General features: G+C 49.7%; 1 protein-coding gene across 1 annotated transcript; it reads left to right on the top strand.

Moving 5' to 3' along the window:
- Positions 1-3,580: 3,580 nt before the first annotated feature.
- On the top strand, positions 3,581-9,435 carry ADAD2 (adenosine deaminase domain containing 2). The gene is made up of 10 exons (XM_039888518.1): positions 3,581-4,078; positions 6,941-7,081; positions 7,378-7,422; positions 7,513-7,638; positions 7,733-7,883; positions 7,966-8,133; positions 8,250-8,479; positions 8,583-8,826; positions 9,123-9,243; positions 9,331-9,435. Exons 1-10 carry the CDS (start codon positions 3,628-3,630, stop codon positions 9,433-9,435), a joined length of 1,782 nt encoding a protein of 593 aa, XP_039744452.1. The 5' UTR covers positions 3,581-3,627.
- The last annotated feature ends 5,161 nt before the right edge of the window (positions 9,436-14,596 follow it).

The following is a 14,596-nucleotide window of genomic DNA, read 5'->3' as shown; positions in this document are numbered from 1 at the left end:
AGCTCATTCAACAAACATTGAGCACCTAGTATGAACTGGGCACTGTATTAGTCAGTAGGAATCCTAATGATTGTCTTAATACCCTATTACGCAGACTTTACAAATTAGGGTACAAGTATGCCTGGGAATGCATAAGGCTTTCCCAGTGGTCAGGCAAGTATAGCTTTAGACATTGATTCTCAAATTCTGGCAGGCATCAACATCACTTGGAGAACATGTTAAAACACAGGTTTCTGATTCAGTGAGGCTGGGGTAGGGCCTAATAATTTGTGTTGCTAAGTTCTCAGGTGATGCTGATTCAGCTTGTTTGGGGGCCAAGCTTTTAGAACTGTGAAATTATAAGTTTTACAATTGTCTTAACCCAAAGGCTCTGAAACTTGATCACATTAGAACCCCCTGGAGGATGTGTTAAATCAACTTGTTGGGCCCCACCCCCAGAGTTTCTGGTTCAGTAGGCCTGGGATGTGATCCAAGAATTTATATTTCTAATGAGTTCCCAAGTGATGCTCCTACTTCTGGTCCAGGCACCACACTTTGAGAACCATTACTTTAAAGAATCGATTTCCAAATTCTCAGCTTCCATCTATATAGTTTTTATCTGAAAGATCCTTGGAATCAGATGTTTCTCCGTTTGCATCTCCTCAATCACTTTTTCCCCAATCTTGGAGCATTGCCCAAGGCGGGCACTGAACAAGGGGGCAATTCCAAAAGGCAGTGTTCCTGCAGGAGAGAGTCACCGTAAGACTAAGAAAAGCAGGTTCAGTAAGAAGCAATGATGAAAGGGTGCAGGAGGGAGAATTTGGGGACTAACAATATTTTCTTTGTTCATCTGAGTGCTGGTTACATAGGTGTGTTCAATGTGTGAAAATTTATCGAATGATTTGTACACTTTTCTGTTCATATGTTTTACTTCGATAGTCTTTTTTAAAAAGAAAAAAGAAAATACTGCTGGCTGTTAACAAATTATCTCATTGAGACTTTAACTTCTTGGTTAGGCTAAGTGCCTTCGCAGCTACCTATCTTAGAAATAGAATTCAGAAGTCACTCTAGGAGGACAGGAATTCTGTCTCTGTTGGTCACCAATGCATCTCAAACAACTAGAAGAACAGATGCTTGATAAATATTTGAATAATGAAAAGTGGAATGAAACGAGATGGTTCTTCTAAGAAAATATCAACACATTTATTTAAATTGAAGAAATAGTCAGACTGTTTCTGATAGAAAGTAAGCCTGATTTAGTTGAGTGGTTTGACTATGAAGACAGGCTTTGCCAGTTAAATCATTTGGAAAGTGTTTTTCATAAATGGAATAAGCTTAGTCTGCATTCACATGGTTTTGGTGAAAATATATTAGAAAGATGATTATAATATATAATAAGTTTAAAAACTGCATCTTTGTAATTATTTAAACTTGTGACTAAAAATATTTAGGATACAAAGTTTTCAAAATAATTTTACAGGTATATACGCAAAAAAAATTGAATGCCATTTATATTTGTTTCCTTTTGCTGCTGTAACAAATTATCACAAATGGAGTGGCTTAAAACAACACAATATCACATAGCTGTGGAGGTCAGAAGCCTGAAATGGGTCTCACTGGGCTAAAATCAAGGTGTCAGCAGGGCTATGTTCCTTTCTGGAGGCTTCAGGGGAGAATTGGGTTTGGTTTTGTCCACCCCTCCCCACCGCCTGCCCTTTTCCAGCTTCTAAAAGCTGCTTGCATTTATTGGTTCAACACCTCCTTCCATCTTTAAAGCCAGCAATGGCCCATTGAGGCTTTCTCATGATGCCATTTCTGATTCCAACTCTTCTGTCTCCCTCTTTCCCATTTATGGACCCTCGTAATTACATGGACCTACCCAGGTAACCCAGGATAATCTCCCTATCTTAATCTCAGCTGATTAGAAAACTTAATTTGCTACCTTAATCTCCCTAGCCATACGATGTAACATATTCCTAGTCAGAGGGGATCAGGACCTGGACATCTTTGAGGAATCATTATTTCTCTTACCAATCTTATGAGACACCCATTCAGCTTCTGCACTGAGGGGCCAATTCCATTTTTTCTTTCTTTCCTTTCTCTAAACAAGCTGTTTCTTTTCTTTTCTTTTTTTTTCTGACATATACCTAACACGCAGTAAAGTTCACAAGTCTGAAGTTTAAAGCTTACTGAGTTTTTACATACATAAAAATTCACATAACCACCACCCAGCTCAAGACATAGAACATTTCCATTACTCCAGAAAATTGCCTGGTGCCGCTTCCCAGTCAATACCCACTTCAAGAAGTAACCACAGTTCTGACTCTTCTCACTATTAATTTTGCCAGTTCAAGAACTTTATGTAAATACAATCATGCAGAAGTACTCTTTTTAGTCTGGCTTCTTACATGCACCATGTCTATGAGGTTCATCCATGTTGTGCACATAACAGTAGTTTTTCTATTACTCGGTATGAATATATCATGATTTGTTCATGCAACTTCCAGTTGGTGACATTTCTGGGTTTGGCAACTCTATTCAAGTCCTTGTGGTTATGGGCAGCCATCACTCCATTTCTGAACACCAGAATTAGGCCTAATTCTGCTCTCTGAACTACACTCCAAAACCAGAATTGTTCTTCCTGGTGCCAATCTTTGAAATGTTTGGGAGGTTGAATCTACTCTGCCCCTAACACCTGCTCTTCCTAAGTTAAACATTCCTGGTTCCACCAACTGCTCTGTATAGGCTCCAGATTCCACACAGCCACAATCCTGGCGAACACTGTCAGACCCAAAGGTAGCAATCTGCAGCAATGGGACAAATCTTAAAGATTGTGAACAGTAGTTGGTTATGTTTTCCCTATCACTGGCTCCTATAAGACTCAATTATATTTTTGGCCTCCTTCTAGCAATTAGGTGTTACATCACAGCAAGCCATATGTACATTGTCTTCATCCCTAATTTCATCGTATTTTTCTTTCTCCTTTATCCCTAGTCACTCATCTTAAAGAGTTGTGGTATTTTTATGAGCTAACTTAAAAATCTCTTCTGAAGAAAAAAAGGGCAGGGTGCCAAATGTTTAATTTTGGCTACAGAGCACTTTCGGTTGCATTCGGGAACGTGTACAGTTCAGAGTTTTTAAACGAAGATCCTAAAGCTGCTGTGGGACTGCTTCAATTTAGAACACCTTATTTAACGGATGAGTACCTCCAGGCTCAGTTAAGCAGCTGGGGACTGGCTGTTGTGATGGTTGTGGTGTTACACGCAAGCCAGGTGAGACGCCGGACTAGAGTCCCCAACCCCTTTCTTCGTCAACGCTTCCCCAGGACCACGCAAAGGCGAAGAGGCTGATGGGAATGCACCCATATTCCCCCTACAACCCCTGCGCCCGAAGCCCCGCCCCAGAAGAGGGGTGTTGGCCAGGTGACCACTCTGTCCACCTCCAGGCTGGCCTTCCAATTGGTTGCGAGCACTGCCTGCCACAGTTCTGCAGGCTCTCATTGCCAGCAGCAGAGTCGGGGCGGAGCTCGCCACGCGCTATACGCGGCACAACGTGCTCCCCACGCGGGAGCCGGTTGGCGCGTGTAAAAGGGTGCAGGCGTTGCAAGATCAAGCTCGGCCCACTCTCCTCTGGTCCTCACGTTCGGCCATGGCTTCAGCGGCCAGCACGGACGACAGTGGCCGCAGGAAGCCCCGCCTGGCGGCTTCATTGCAGATCAGCCCCGGGCCCAACGCCTGGCGTCCATCAGCTAGCCCGGGTCAAGACCCCTGGGAGCCTGCGCCTGCCCCCAGCATAGTGGACAATGAGGGGGGCGGGCAGCCGCTGGTCTCGGCTGCTGCAGGAGATGGTGGGCCTCGGGCGGAAGCCGGAGTCGGGGTACTAGGGGCAGCTCAGGCACCGGAAGACTTGGGGGAACAGCTGGAAATGTCCCCGAGGGTCTCTGTCCCGCCTGCAGGGCCTGCCGGGGACTTTCCGAAGGCAGCCAGACCCCTGGGCCTACAGCTCAAAGACCCGCCACCTGGCCAGGCCGTGGCCTTGCTTACGCAATACGCGGCCAGTCAGGGCGTCTCCCTGAACTTCCGAGAGGACCAGACAGCAGGTGAGGCCCGGAGGCCTGGGACAGCAGCACGTCTGGGCTAACCCCAGATAAATCAGAGGGGACGTTGAGCTGAGCCTGAGCCTTTGCCTGTCCCCTCCCCACCCAAAGTAGACTCCTGCGGTAAGCAGTATGGTGCTAGTCTACCGGCTACACCGGACATCTAACTGTGGCAGGTCACGGCAGGGTGAACGTTATTCCCATCCGAGAAGCTCGTGAAGGTTAAAAGACGTGCCCCAAGCTACCCAGCCTTTCGCATGTGGTTGTTTTTTGTTTTTTGTTTTTCTTTTTCAAAGGTCAATTACATGCAATTACAGTCGCCTTTATAGCATTTGAGATAACTGAGTGAGGACCAGCCCCTGACTTAAATACATTATCAATTTGATAGTGGGAACACTAGAGATAATCATTACTGCGTCCTTTCCTCTTCCTCAGGGCATCCTTTAAGCCAGTGCATTTCTAGTTTCTAAGGAGATAGCAAGATAATCATTGCTTTTGGGAATTTTTGTGAAACTATCTAAGAGACTCCCAAATGAACAGCTCAAAAAGAAATAATGTATTAAATATGTACCTAGGATTTGCTTTAATCAGGTGTGGTAGGACAGCAGACATAGAAATGATGGTTATGAAGGAAGAAGTAAATAGTCACAGATCCCTAAAAACAAGGCACAGCTCACCACACAGGGCCATGTCTGAAGGGACCAAGGTGGGTCAGGGGGCAGAAGAGACGGGAAAGAGCAGGTTCCAGAGCCTTTTTGGGGTTTTTCTTGGGAAGGAATGGTTGAAGCAATGCAGGTAGGCTGAGTAAGCTTAGGATTGAGTAAGGCAAAGCAGTGAGTAAATTTAGGGATTCTGGGGATGGTCCCTAGTTGTCTAATACATGGCCCTAGGGTAAGGATATGAGGAATATTGCCTTGAGTGAGAGTTTGATGGTTGGGATGTGAGCTCTAGATTGCTTGTTTTTTATATCAAAGGCATGCTTGCAGGGGAGTCATTTGCTATCTCTAGAAAATAGGTAGCCTCGGGAGGGGTGGTCTCTACAGGATCAAGAGCCCAAATGCCAGGGCATCAAGAATACAGAAAATAAGAAAATGGATTCAATACAAATGATAATGTCCAACATTCATGGGTTCTGGATGATGGGCCAGGCACTGTCTGAAGGACTCCAGTCACGTTAACTCATTGAGTCCTCACTGTTCCTTAAGGCAGGTTCAATACTGTTGCTACCATTCTACAGATGGGAAGAGGGCCAGAGAGGCGGTAGCTGCGTGGCTACAGCTGTATGAGCCCAGGCAGATTTTTTTGGAGCCTAAGCTGAACCACAGGATTGTATTGCCCCACTTTCTGCTTGACATTTCCCTTTCCACTGTTTATGTGGGTAGGCACGGTTTTGAGTCACTTTTATTTTTATTTTCTATTTTTACAGAATTTCAAAGAATAGTATAAATGAATTCCCACAAACTCTTCACCCAAATTCTCCACTTAACATTTGCCACCTTTGCTTTGTATGTCTCTCTCCATTCTATATATTTATATATGAATATCCACAATATTATTTTTTTTATTAATCTGAAAGTTAGTTTACCCCTTAAACTCTTTAGTGTGTATTTCCTAAGAACAAGGACATTGCTTTATAACTGCAAGACAACGATCAAGTTCTAGAAATTTAAACATTAATATAATAAATACCATTACCTGATTACCAGTCACATTCAAATTTTGCCTATTGTCCCAATAATGGCCCCCCAACCCACCGTGAACGATTACATTTAGCTGTCACACTTCTTTAATCTCCTTTTATCGGAAGCAATTGTCTTTATCTTCAGGACGTTGATGTTTATGAAGAGTCAGGGCCAGTCGTTTTGTAGAACGCCCTTACACTGGGGTTTGTCTGTTTCCTCAGGCTTGGGTTCAAGCTGTGCTTTATTGGCTGGAGGCCTGTGATCTGTTTGTCCAACCAATGGTGATGGTAGCTGGGAGGGCCTGAGGTGGCATCCTACAGGTGTCTTTACTTTCCCCTTCGTGCTTAATTAGTCATGAGGGGGGAGGGGTGGCGTCTGGAAATGGTGTGAATATTCTGTTCCCCATGACAGTCACCTTGTGGTTTTAGTGTCCTTTGATCACTGTTGCCAGGTTTAGTTCTTGCCATGCTAGCTGCCATGCGCTGGTATTCTGAGGCCAGTGTTCCTCTTGCATCTACCCTTTGGCATCTCTGATGCTCTTTTAAAGTAGGTGAATCTGAGCACTAGCGAGCAGTGCCTAGGTGCGGATTTTCTTCTAAAAGGGCAGTCCTTTTGAGAAACAATTTAGTAGCAAGTACCAGCGACCACCATGAACTAAGTTTAGGCCTTTTGACCACGTGAACCCAGTTCTAGGATTTCCACCTGTCAGTTTTGTGTCATAAGTAACACCTAAAGTGATAGGGTTTGATAGACAAACCTTTCAAACGTGGAAGAGAAATAAAGCTGTGTGTCTGGGGAAAGGCAGGGATTGCAATGTGCTCAGGGTCCTCATCCCGAGAACAGCATGGCCCTGAATCTGGGTTCTGGCACTACCTGGGTACACTGCCCGCCCTTTGTGTACCCCCCTCTATAAAATGGGATCTTACAGGCCTATTTCAGAGGGGCTTAGGAGGATTCTCTGCGTGATGACGGGCCCAGTCCACCAAAACACATGCCGTGCCTGGTGCAGGAATTGGCAGTCTGTCTCCTTATCATTCCGGCTGTCCTCGGTCTCAGATGTCAGGAGGAAGCACAGCTGACAGCTGCTGTGGCTCAGGTGGGGCAGATGTCGTGGCCCTCCTAGAAAGGGCCCGCAACGGGCATGAAGTGCAAGGCACTGCTTCACGGCCCCCTCCTTCCCTAGATCCCCGCTTCCCCTTTTCTGTGTGTGTGGAACTGGATGGGGTGGCCTGCCCCACGGGCACTGCCAGCAGCAAGAAGGAAGCCAAACAGCAGGCGGCTCTCTCTGCCCTCAGCTACATCCAGAGTCAGATGGCGAGCCCAGGTGAGGGGGCAGGTGTCCCAGGTGACCGAGCCCCAACTGGAGGCGGGGGGCTGAAACACTGTGTTTGTGCATGTGTGTGGGGACAGGGTGAGTTGCTGCAGAGACCATCTGGGCATCGGGACTGGCCTTTCAAGGAGCTGGGGGCAGGGACTGCTAGGAGAACAGCCCAGGAACTGGTTTCTGGAAGATGAACCCACCACCACCACAATAATGGAACTTCTTGGCTTCCTGAAAGACAAAGGACAGGAGGGCAGACCCAGGACAATGGTAACCCACCCCTTGTCTCTCTTCCAGAGCCCCCAAGACCCCCAGCAAGCCTCCACCTAGCTCCTTGAGTATAGGTAGGTGGGCCCCTGTTGACCCAACCCCTGTGGCGAGGGGAGTGGCATGGCCTGCGGGGTCCCCACCTCTATCCTTTCCCCCATGTGCAGAGAACATTCTGACCCACGAGCAGCGCTGCGCAGCTGTGGTCAGCGCTGGCTTTGACCGCCTGGTGGACGAGACCTCACCGTACCGGGCCTGTAAGGGGACCGTGGCGGCAGTCATCCTGGAGAGAGGTAGCGGTTGCCCTGCCCTTCACCCACGCACCTCCGAAGGCCCCTGTGGGGCCCTCGTCTTAGGCCGGGCAATCTCTGCCTTTTCCCCTTGCAGAGGTCCCAGGCGCCAGGGGTCATGCCAAGGAGATCTACGAGCTGGTGGCACTGGGCACAGGCAGCAGCAGCTGTGCTGGCTGGCTGGAGTTCTCGGGCCGGCAGCTCCACGACTGCCATGGTCTGGTCATCGCTCGGCGGGCCCTGCTGAGGTGAAGGGCGGACAGGGTGGGCACTCGGTGGCAGCCTTAGGCAGGATGCAGCATCTCCCAGCGGCTCTTCTGTCTCTCCCAGATTCTTGTTCCGGCAGCTCTTGCTGGTGACACAGGGAGGCCCCAAGGGCAGGGAGCGGTCTGTGCTGGCCCCCCAGCCGGGACCTGGGGCCCCGTTCACCCTCAAGCCCCGGATCTTCCTACACATCTACATCAGCAACACCCCCAAGGGAGCTGCTCATGATATCTAGTATGTGAAGAGCCACTGTGGGTGTGGTCAGATTGGGAAAGACGGTGTCAGGTGGGGTCAGAAGACCAGCTCTGGCTCTTGTGCCCAATGTCCTGTTTCCTCCTCTGCTTCTGCAGCCTCCCACCATCCCCAGAGGGCCGTCTCCTTCACAGCACCCCCTTCCGCCTGCAGGCCCATATCCAAGGGGAGCTGAAGCCCGTGTGCTACGTGGCACCCGCACTCCGGGACACCCACGTGGGCTGCCTTTCGGCCAGTGACAAGCTGGCACGCTGGGCTGTGCTGGGGCTGGGCAGCGCCCTGCTAGCCCACTTCTTGCCCCCCCTCTATGCCACCAGCCTTGTCCTGGGTGAGGACCCTGAGGGGCGTGAGGGTGGAAGGTGGACTCTGGGTGGTGTGTGGGAGAGGGTGGTGATGACTCAAACCTTGTTGTGTGTCTTCTGCCGCCACAGCTGACCCCTGCCACGACCCCCCGACTCTGAGCAATGCCATCCACACCCGGCCCAGCCTAGACAGTGTCTTGGGGTCACACCTGCCACCTCCCTACACCCGTACCACACTGCACCTGTTTTCAGGGCCCCCCGTGGGCCCCTGTGACCCCTCTCCCAACACCTGCCATGACCTGAGCCTCAACTGGAGCCTGGGGGACCCTGATGTCGAGGTTGTGGATGCGACTACTGGGCGTGTGAAGGCCGAGTGAGAAAGGCCCGTGGGTGGGCTGGAGAAGGGGTCTGGTGGTGAGGGCTCCCCATCTCCCTGCCTGTGAGATAAGAGCATGCATCGAGCCACCAGTTTGGGTCCTAATCCCAGCTCAGCCTCTTACAGCTCTATGACCATGGCCTGCGCTTCTGTTACCCACCCATGACACCCCACGATATCCCCTGAGATTGTCATGACTTGAAAGGAGATGGTGTGAGGGGCGTGGTGCGGGTGTTAGTTCAGTTCATCTTTTCCTTCCTCTGATCTCCCTGTTCTTTTCTCTCCGTCTCCAGTGCTGCCCCTGGGCCTCCCTCCCGCCTCTGCAAGGCGGCCTTTCTCCGGGCCTTCCGCCAGGCCGCCCAAGCTCTCGGGAAGTCCCACCTCCTGGCCTTGAAGACCTATGAGGAGGCCAAGGTCAGCTGCTCCCCTCCTCTCCCGCCCTCTTCCTTCTGCACCCCCAGCAAGCACCATCTCTTCACACCCTCTCATCTCTTGCCCTAGGCTGGAACCTACCAGGAGGCACGCCAGCAGCTGTCTCTCCTCCTGGAACAGCAGGGCCTGGGGGCTTGGCCTTCAAAACCATTGGTGGGCAAATTCAGAAGCTGAAACAGACCTCAGGCCTGAGGTCCGTGAGCCGAGCTGGACCCTCCTGGAGGAGCGCTGTTCCTGGGGGAGGGGTGGGGGAATGGTTGGAGTTGAGTAGAGCTACACAGGGTGAAATCGGGATTGGAGGGAGGGACATGATGTGGTGGAGGGATGGGGGCTACTGCGGATTTGGGCTTGAATAAAGCTGTTTCTGGTGCTTCTGTGTGTTTGCTGTTTGGCGGGTAGGGGTAGCCTGGCGTCCTTTTGTTTATGGAGAAGCCCCTGTCATGGCTGTGCTCTCGGCGGGCGTCTCCTCACAGAATTACTTTTTGCAATTATTTTTTTACTAATTGCAGCACCAGCCCTAGCTCCTCCCTGCCTTCCAGCCTGCATGCTCCGGGGAGGGCTGAGGCCACGTTGTGCTGGGGCCAGGCTGTTGGCAGGGGGTGTGGGAGCATTCCCTCTTCAGTGTCATGGAGAGTCCAGCCTCCCTTCTTTTCCCAGGACTCTCCCTGGGAGGAGCAGCGGAGAAGGGCAGTGCCTGCTCTTGGGCACCCCCCGCTGGCTAGTTGAGCAAGCTCAGCGAGTCTGAGCATCCCTGAGTTGAAAGGTGCCCGGACCTTGTGGGTGTTGGTAGTCCCCAGTCAGAAGGGAAGGCGGGGCCCTGGGCAGACAGCAGCCCCAGTTCCTGCCCTTAAGGTCCCCTGGATTTCTGCAAGTGGGTAGGGCCTGGAGCCCTGTGGGTGTACTGGGGTGAATAGTGTCCCCCCAAATTCACATTCACATGGAACCTGTAAAAGACACTTTATTTAGAAATAAGGTCTTTGCAGATGTAATCAAGTTAAGATGAAGTCATACTGGATTAGGGTGGGCCCTGAATCCAATGACTGGGGTCCTTGGAAGCGGTAGACACAGGAGAAGGCCATATGAAGATGGAGGCAGAGATAAGTGTGATGCTACCACAAGCCAAGGAATGCCTGGAGCCACCAGAAGCTGGGACTGTTTTTTCCCCTAGTCTCCAGAAGTAACCAGGCCTGCCAGCACCTTGACTTCAGACTTCTGGCCTCCAGAGCTTGAAGAATAAATGTCTATTGTTTGAAGGCACTCAATCTGTGGTGTCTTGCATGGCAGCTCCAGGAAGCTAAGCCTCCCACCAACTCTGCACCAGAGATGCATTTTACAGGTGAGGAAACTGACATGGTGAAGTTGGATATCTTCCAGAAGAGCACATGAGGCCGAGGTAGAGCTGCAGTTCCCAGGGAGGCATCTACTTCCAAGCCCTTCAATCCTAGTGGCTGCCTTGGCTGCTGCTGGACTTGCTTCTGTGACCTTGGACAAAACTCCCAAACTCTTATAAAATGAGAACTCGATGATATGTTTCCTAAAACTATCTCTAAGGTTCCACGTTCTCACCCTAGCTCTTTCTTAATGGCCACCAGAGATGGGAGACGCAAATCCTCGCGGTTGAAAACAGGAGCTGTGCTGGGAGAGGGTGAGAAAGCGGTGGGAGGACGGGAGAGGGCGCTCCAGGCAGGAGGAGCAAGACGGGTTTTCAGGAATGCGCATGTGCAAAGGACGGGGAGGCGGGCCAGAGGGAGGCTGGGAGGTGGGCCAGAGGGAGGGAAGTTTGAAGCAAGAGGGAGGGTCTCAAAGGGCCGATACGCACTGAATTTTTTTTTTGTATAACTGAGAAAACAGTTATTTACTGTTAGCTTCCCCCGCCCCTCAAGGCCAACTTTGAAATGATGATTTCTTGTGATTATTTTTTTTCAGGGAAGGAGAGAATTTTTAAAACACCCAAGCCTATTAGCACATTGTTTTCCCCAGGAGATAATTTAAATTGATTTACTTTTGTGCTGCAATGGTGACTACAACCAAATCCAGAACTATATCAGCCGTTCAAACTGCAGTTTTATGAAATGAGTCTTTTGATATTCATTAATCGCATACTCACTGGGTAAACAAGTTATTCAAAATGACATTAACTCTGCTGTGTTCTGCCAAGTAAGTAATATTTGTCCCCACGTTGCATACATCTGCCTGTCCAATCCTTTCCTCCCAAGACAGTCCTCATTACAGAATATTCGCTCAGTTCCTTTGACTCAGCTTATTTATTACTGCAGAGTGATGATGAACACCGCTTTCGAAATGGAGAGTCTGTTAATGTCTTTTTGGCCTAATCCCCTCTGGGTGAAGTTTTGCCAACACTAGCATATTTAAATCAGGAGGTGATTTAATCTAGCTGAGCACCAGTCAAAGCTGCTTCCTCCAGGACAGATTTGCCATCACTCTCCTGTTCTGTTTCCTGCAGCTCTGAGCTCTGGGGATCTTTTCTGAACCCTGGTCACCCCCTGCATCATGCTGTCCCTCTGCTGTGTATAGTCTTCACCTCTGAGCAGAAGTGAGGCCTTAGGAACCCAAGGGGCCACTCCACCTTTCCAAGCCTCAGTTTCCTCGTCTGGCAAATGTGAGTCAGCCACAGATGCAAAGATTGCACGATTATGGTGAAATGAAATGGGACGTGGGCCGAACACTGTTCCTGGCTCTTGGCAGTCCTCAGGCAGCGGCTGTCATCAGTCCTGTCTGCTCTCAGCTACAGAGGTAGACTAATTGTTTCTCTCCATCTCCTTCTGTGAAGTCTCCCACGTAGAAGATGTCCAACAGACAAGCGTTGAATGGAAAATTAATGATGTATAGCAGGAGTTCCCAACCCCCTGGCCGCGGACCTGTAAAGCGTGCGGCCTGTTAGGAACCAGGCTACGCAGCAGGAGGTAAGCAACAGGCAAGTGAGCGAAGCTTCATCTATATTTGCAGCCATTTCCCAGCACTAGCATCACTGCCTCAGCTCCACCTCAGATCATCAGGCATCAGATTCTCATAGGAGCACTGGTCCCTGGTGCCAAAAAGGTTGGGGACCGCTGATACATAGGATCTCCTCTTTACAGGAGTGGGTTAGAGGGAGAAAATAGTAACCTTCTTCTAAAATATGGTTTTAGAAAACATTTCAAAATTTTTCATTTTGTTGTGGCCTCTTTTTTCTCTCTGCCCTATATAAGCAGTCAGTAAAACCCAGAGAAAAGTTAGCGAGCGTCTAGAGAAAGAGTGTCTACTCTGTAAACTGTCATTCTGCTCCGTGGTTCAGGGGTGAAAGGACAGTTTAGAAAACACTGGGTACATGCTAAGATGCTGTGCAAAGCCACATACTCTGGCTTTCGTCAGAATTTATTCTAGACTGTCCATCATCCTCACCTCAAGAGGAGGTGGCCTCCTCTTGCAGAACATGATTCAGAGATTCCCCTCATCACTCTGTTCACAGTCCCATCGATCCAAACTGAGTCACACACCATACCTAGCTGCAGCAATGGCTGAGAAATAGAAATCTACAATGTGGGTGGCTTCCATTACTAAAAGGGCATAGGCGAGAATGGTGTTGGCAGTGGTTGGTGGTCTTTCCCACATGGGGCTGGGAAGGACTGACAAGATCTACCCCATGCGAAAGGACTAGGCACTGCAGGGGGCATCACACAGCCAGGAGGGGAGCACAAGCAGATTCCCCAGAGGCTGCAGGTCCAGTGCCTCGTTAGGGAGCCCTGCCCTCTGTCGCCCACTAGTCCCTGACCTCACCTCCTTTTCCACTCCATCACTTCCTCTACTCCAGACACCACAGCCCTATGCTATCCTTTGAAAGATCAAACCCATTCCTGCCTCAGGACCTTTGCACCTGCTGTTCCTTCTTCCCCAGAGCGTTTCATTCAGAGATCTGCGTACTTTGCTCCCTTCACTCCTTCAGGATTTTCTCAAATGTTATGGCTCAGAAAGGCCTTCCGGGTCACCTTTTACAAATTCGCAACCCCTCACTCTGGTAATCTCACTCCTACCCTGCTTTATTCCTTGTCTGTTTCATTCTCTGCTGAATCCCTAGTGCCTGGACCATTGTCTGGCACAATAAAAACTTGTTGATGAATAACTGGAGAACAAATTTGGGAAAAAAAACACCAGCATACCCTCTTGTCACTGCAGGGGCCTGGTAGCCCAGTGGATCACATCACTGATACCCCAGCCCCTTTCCACAGCCTCACCCATACCCAGTGTCCTCCTCTGACACCCTGGATTCACCTTGCCAGCTGAGGCTAGTGCTCTCCCAGGGTGAGCCTGGAGTCGTTAATTTACTTTCTGAAGATCTCAGTGTCTTTAGCTCAGATGCAAGAATTAAGTAAATGGGAGCATTTGTGTATGTGAGAAGTTTGATGGGGAGGCAGGGAGGCCCACCCTCCTTGTGGGCGAGACTATGTCAGTCTCGCTGCTCACCATCTTGTCCCTGGTACTGACGTGGTGGCTGGCACACAGCGGCCACTTACTAAGATGAGAGAAAAGGAATCTTCGTGGGAAGGGAAGGATGCTCGCATTTGCTGTCCACCTGCTGAGTGCCAGGCCCTGTCACTAAAGGTAGACATGGGCCAGAGGCAGAAGCTGGTGACTTTTAGACACGTTTATAGGACTGAACAACGGGTCCAGGTCATCATGAAAAGGAAATATTTCATTGTCTAGAGTAGGTGTCAGCTGGGAAGCTATCACACTTGGACATCGCCCCTGCAGTGGGTGAGGTGGTAATGCATTTGCGTGCATGTTTTCCCCATAGAGATTTGCTGTTGCACTTCGGGTGCAGATTCTTGTTCCCAGAGTGGCAGATCACCAGAGCTAGCGAAGGTGGCTGGGGAGCCAGGCTCCTCACTCCACCGGGGCCAGTGGCCAGGGATATCAGGCCCACGAATGCCTTTGGAAGCTTCTACAGGAAATGAGTATTTTGTCCATGGGGTGCAGGGTAGAAAGGTGGGCCAACTGCTATGACATGCAACCTCTCATTTTCAGCGGGCTACACAGGAGAAGTTTCTTCTTGCTTGAGCAATCCATCGATGCTGGCGGTGCAGGAGTTTGGGGACATGGCTGCTTCCATCTTGCAGCTCCATCGCCCTCAGGGCAGGGCTGGCAAACTTTTTCTGCAAAGGGCCAGAATAAATATCTCCAGCTTGAAGGCCATAACAGTCTCTGTTGCCCACCTCGGCTCTGCTGTTGTAGTCCAAAAGCTCCGTAATCAATATCTGAATGAATGGACCTGGTTGTGTTTCAATAAAGCTTTATTTATAATAATAGACAGTGGGCCAGATGTAATTTACTGATCCCT

Source organism: Pteropus medius, unplaced genomic scaffold, assembly GCF_902729225.1.
Source record: "Pteropus medius unplaced genomic scaffold, Ma_sr-lr_union100, whole genome shotgun sequence".
In the NCBI taxonomy this organism is placed as follows: Eukaryota; Metazoa; Chordata; class Mammalia; order Chiroptera; family Pteropodidae; genus Pteropus; species Pteropus medius.
Note: the sequence above shows the minus strand (reverse complement) of the source record. Positions and strands in the feature narration are given on the sequence as shown.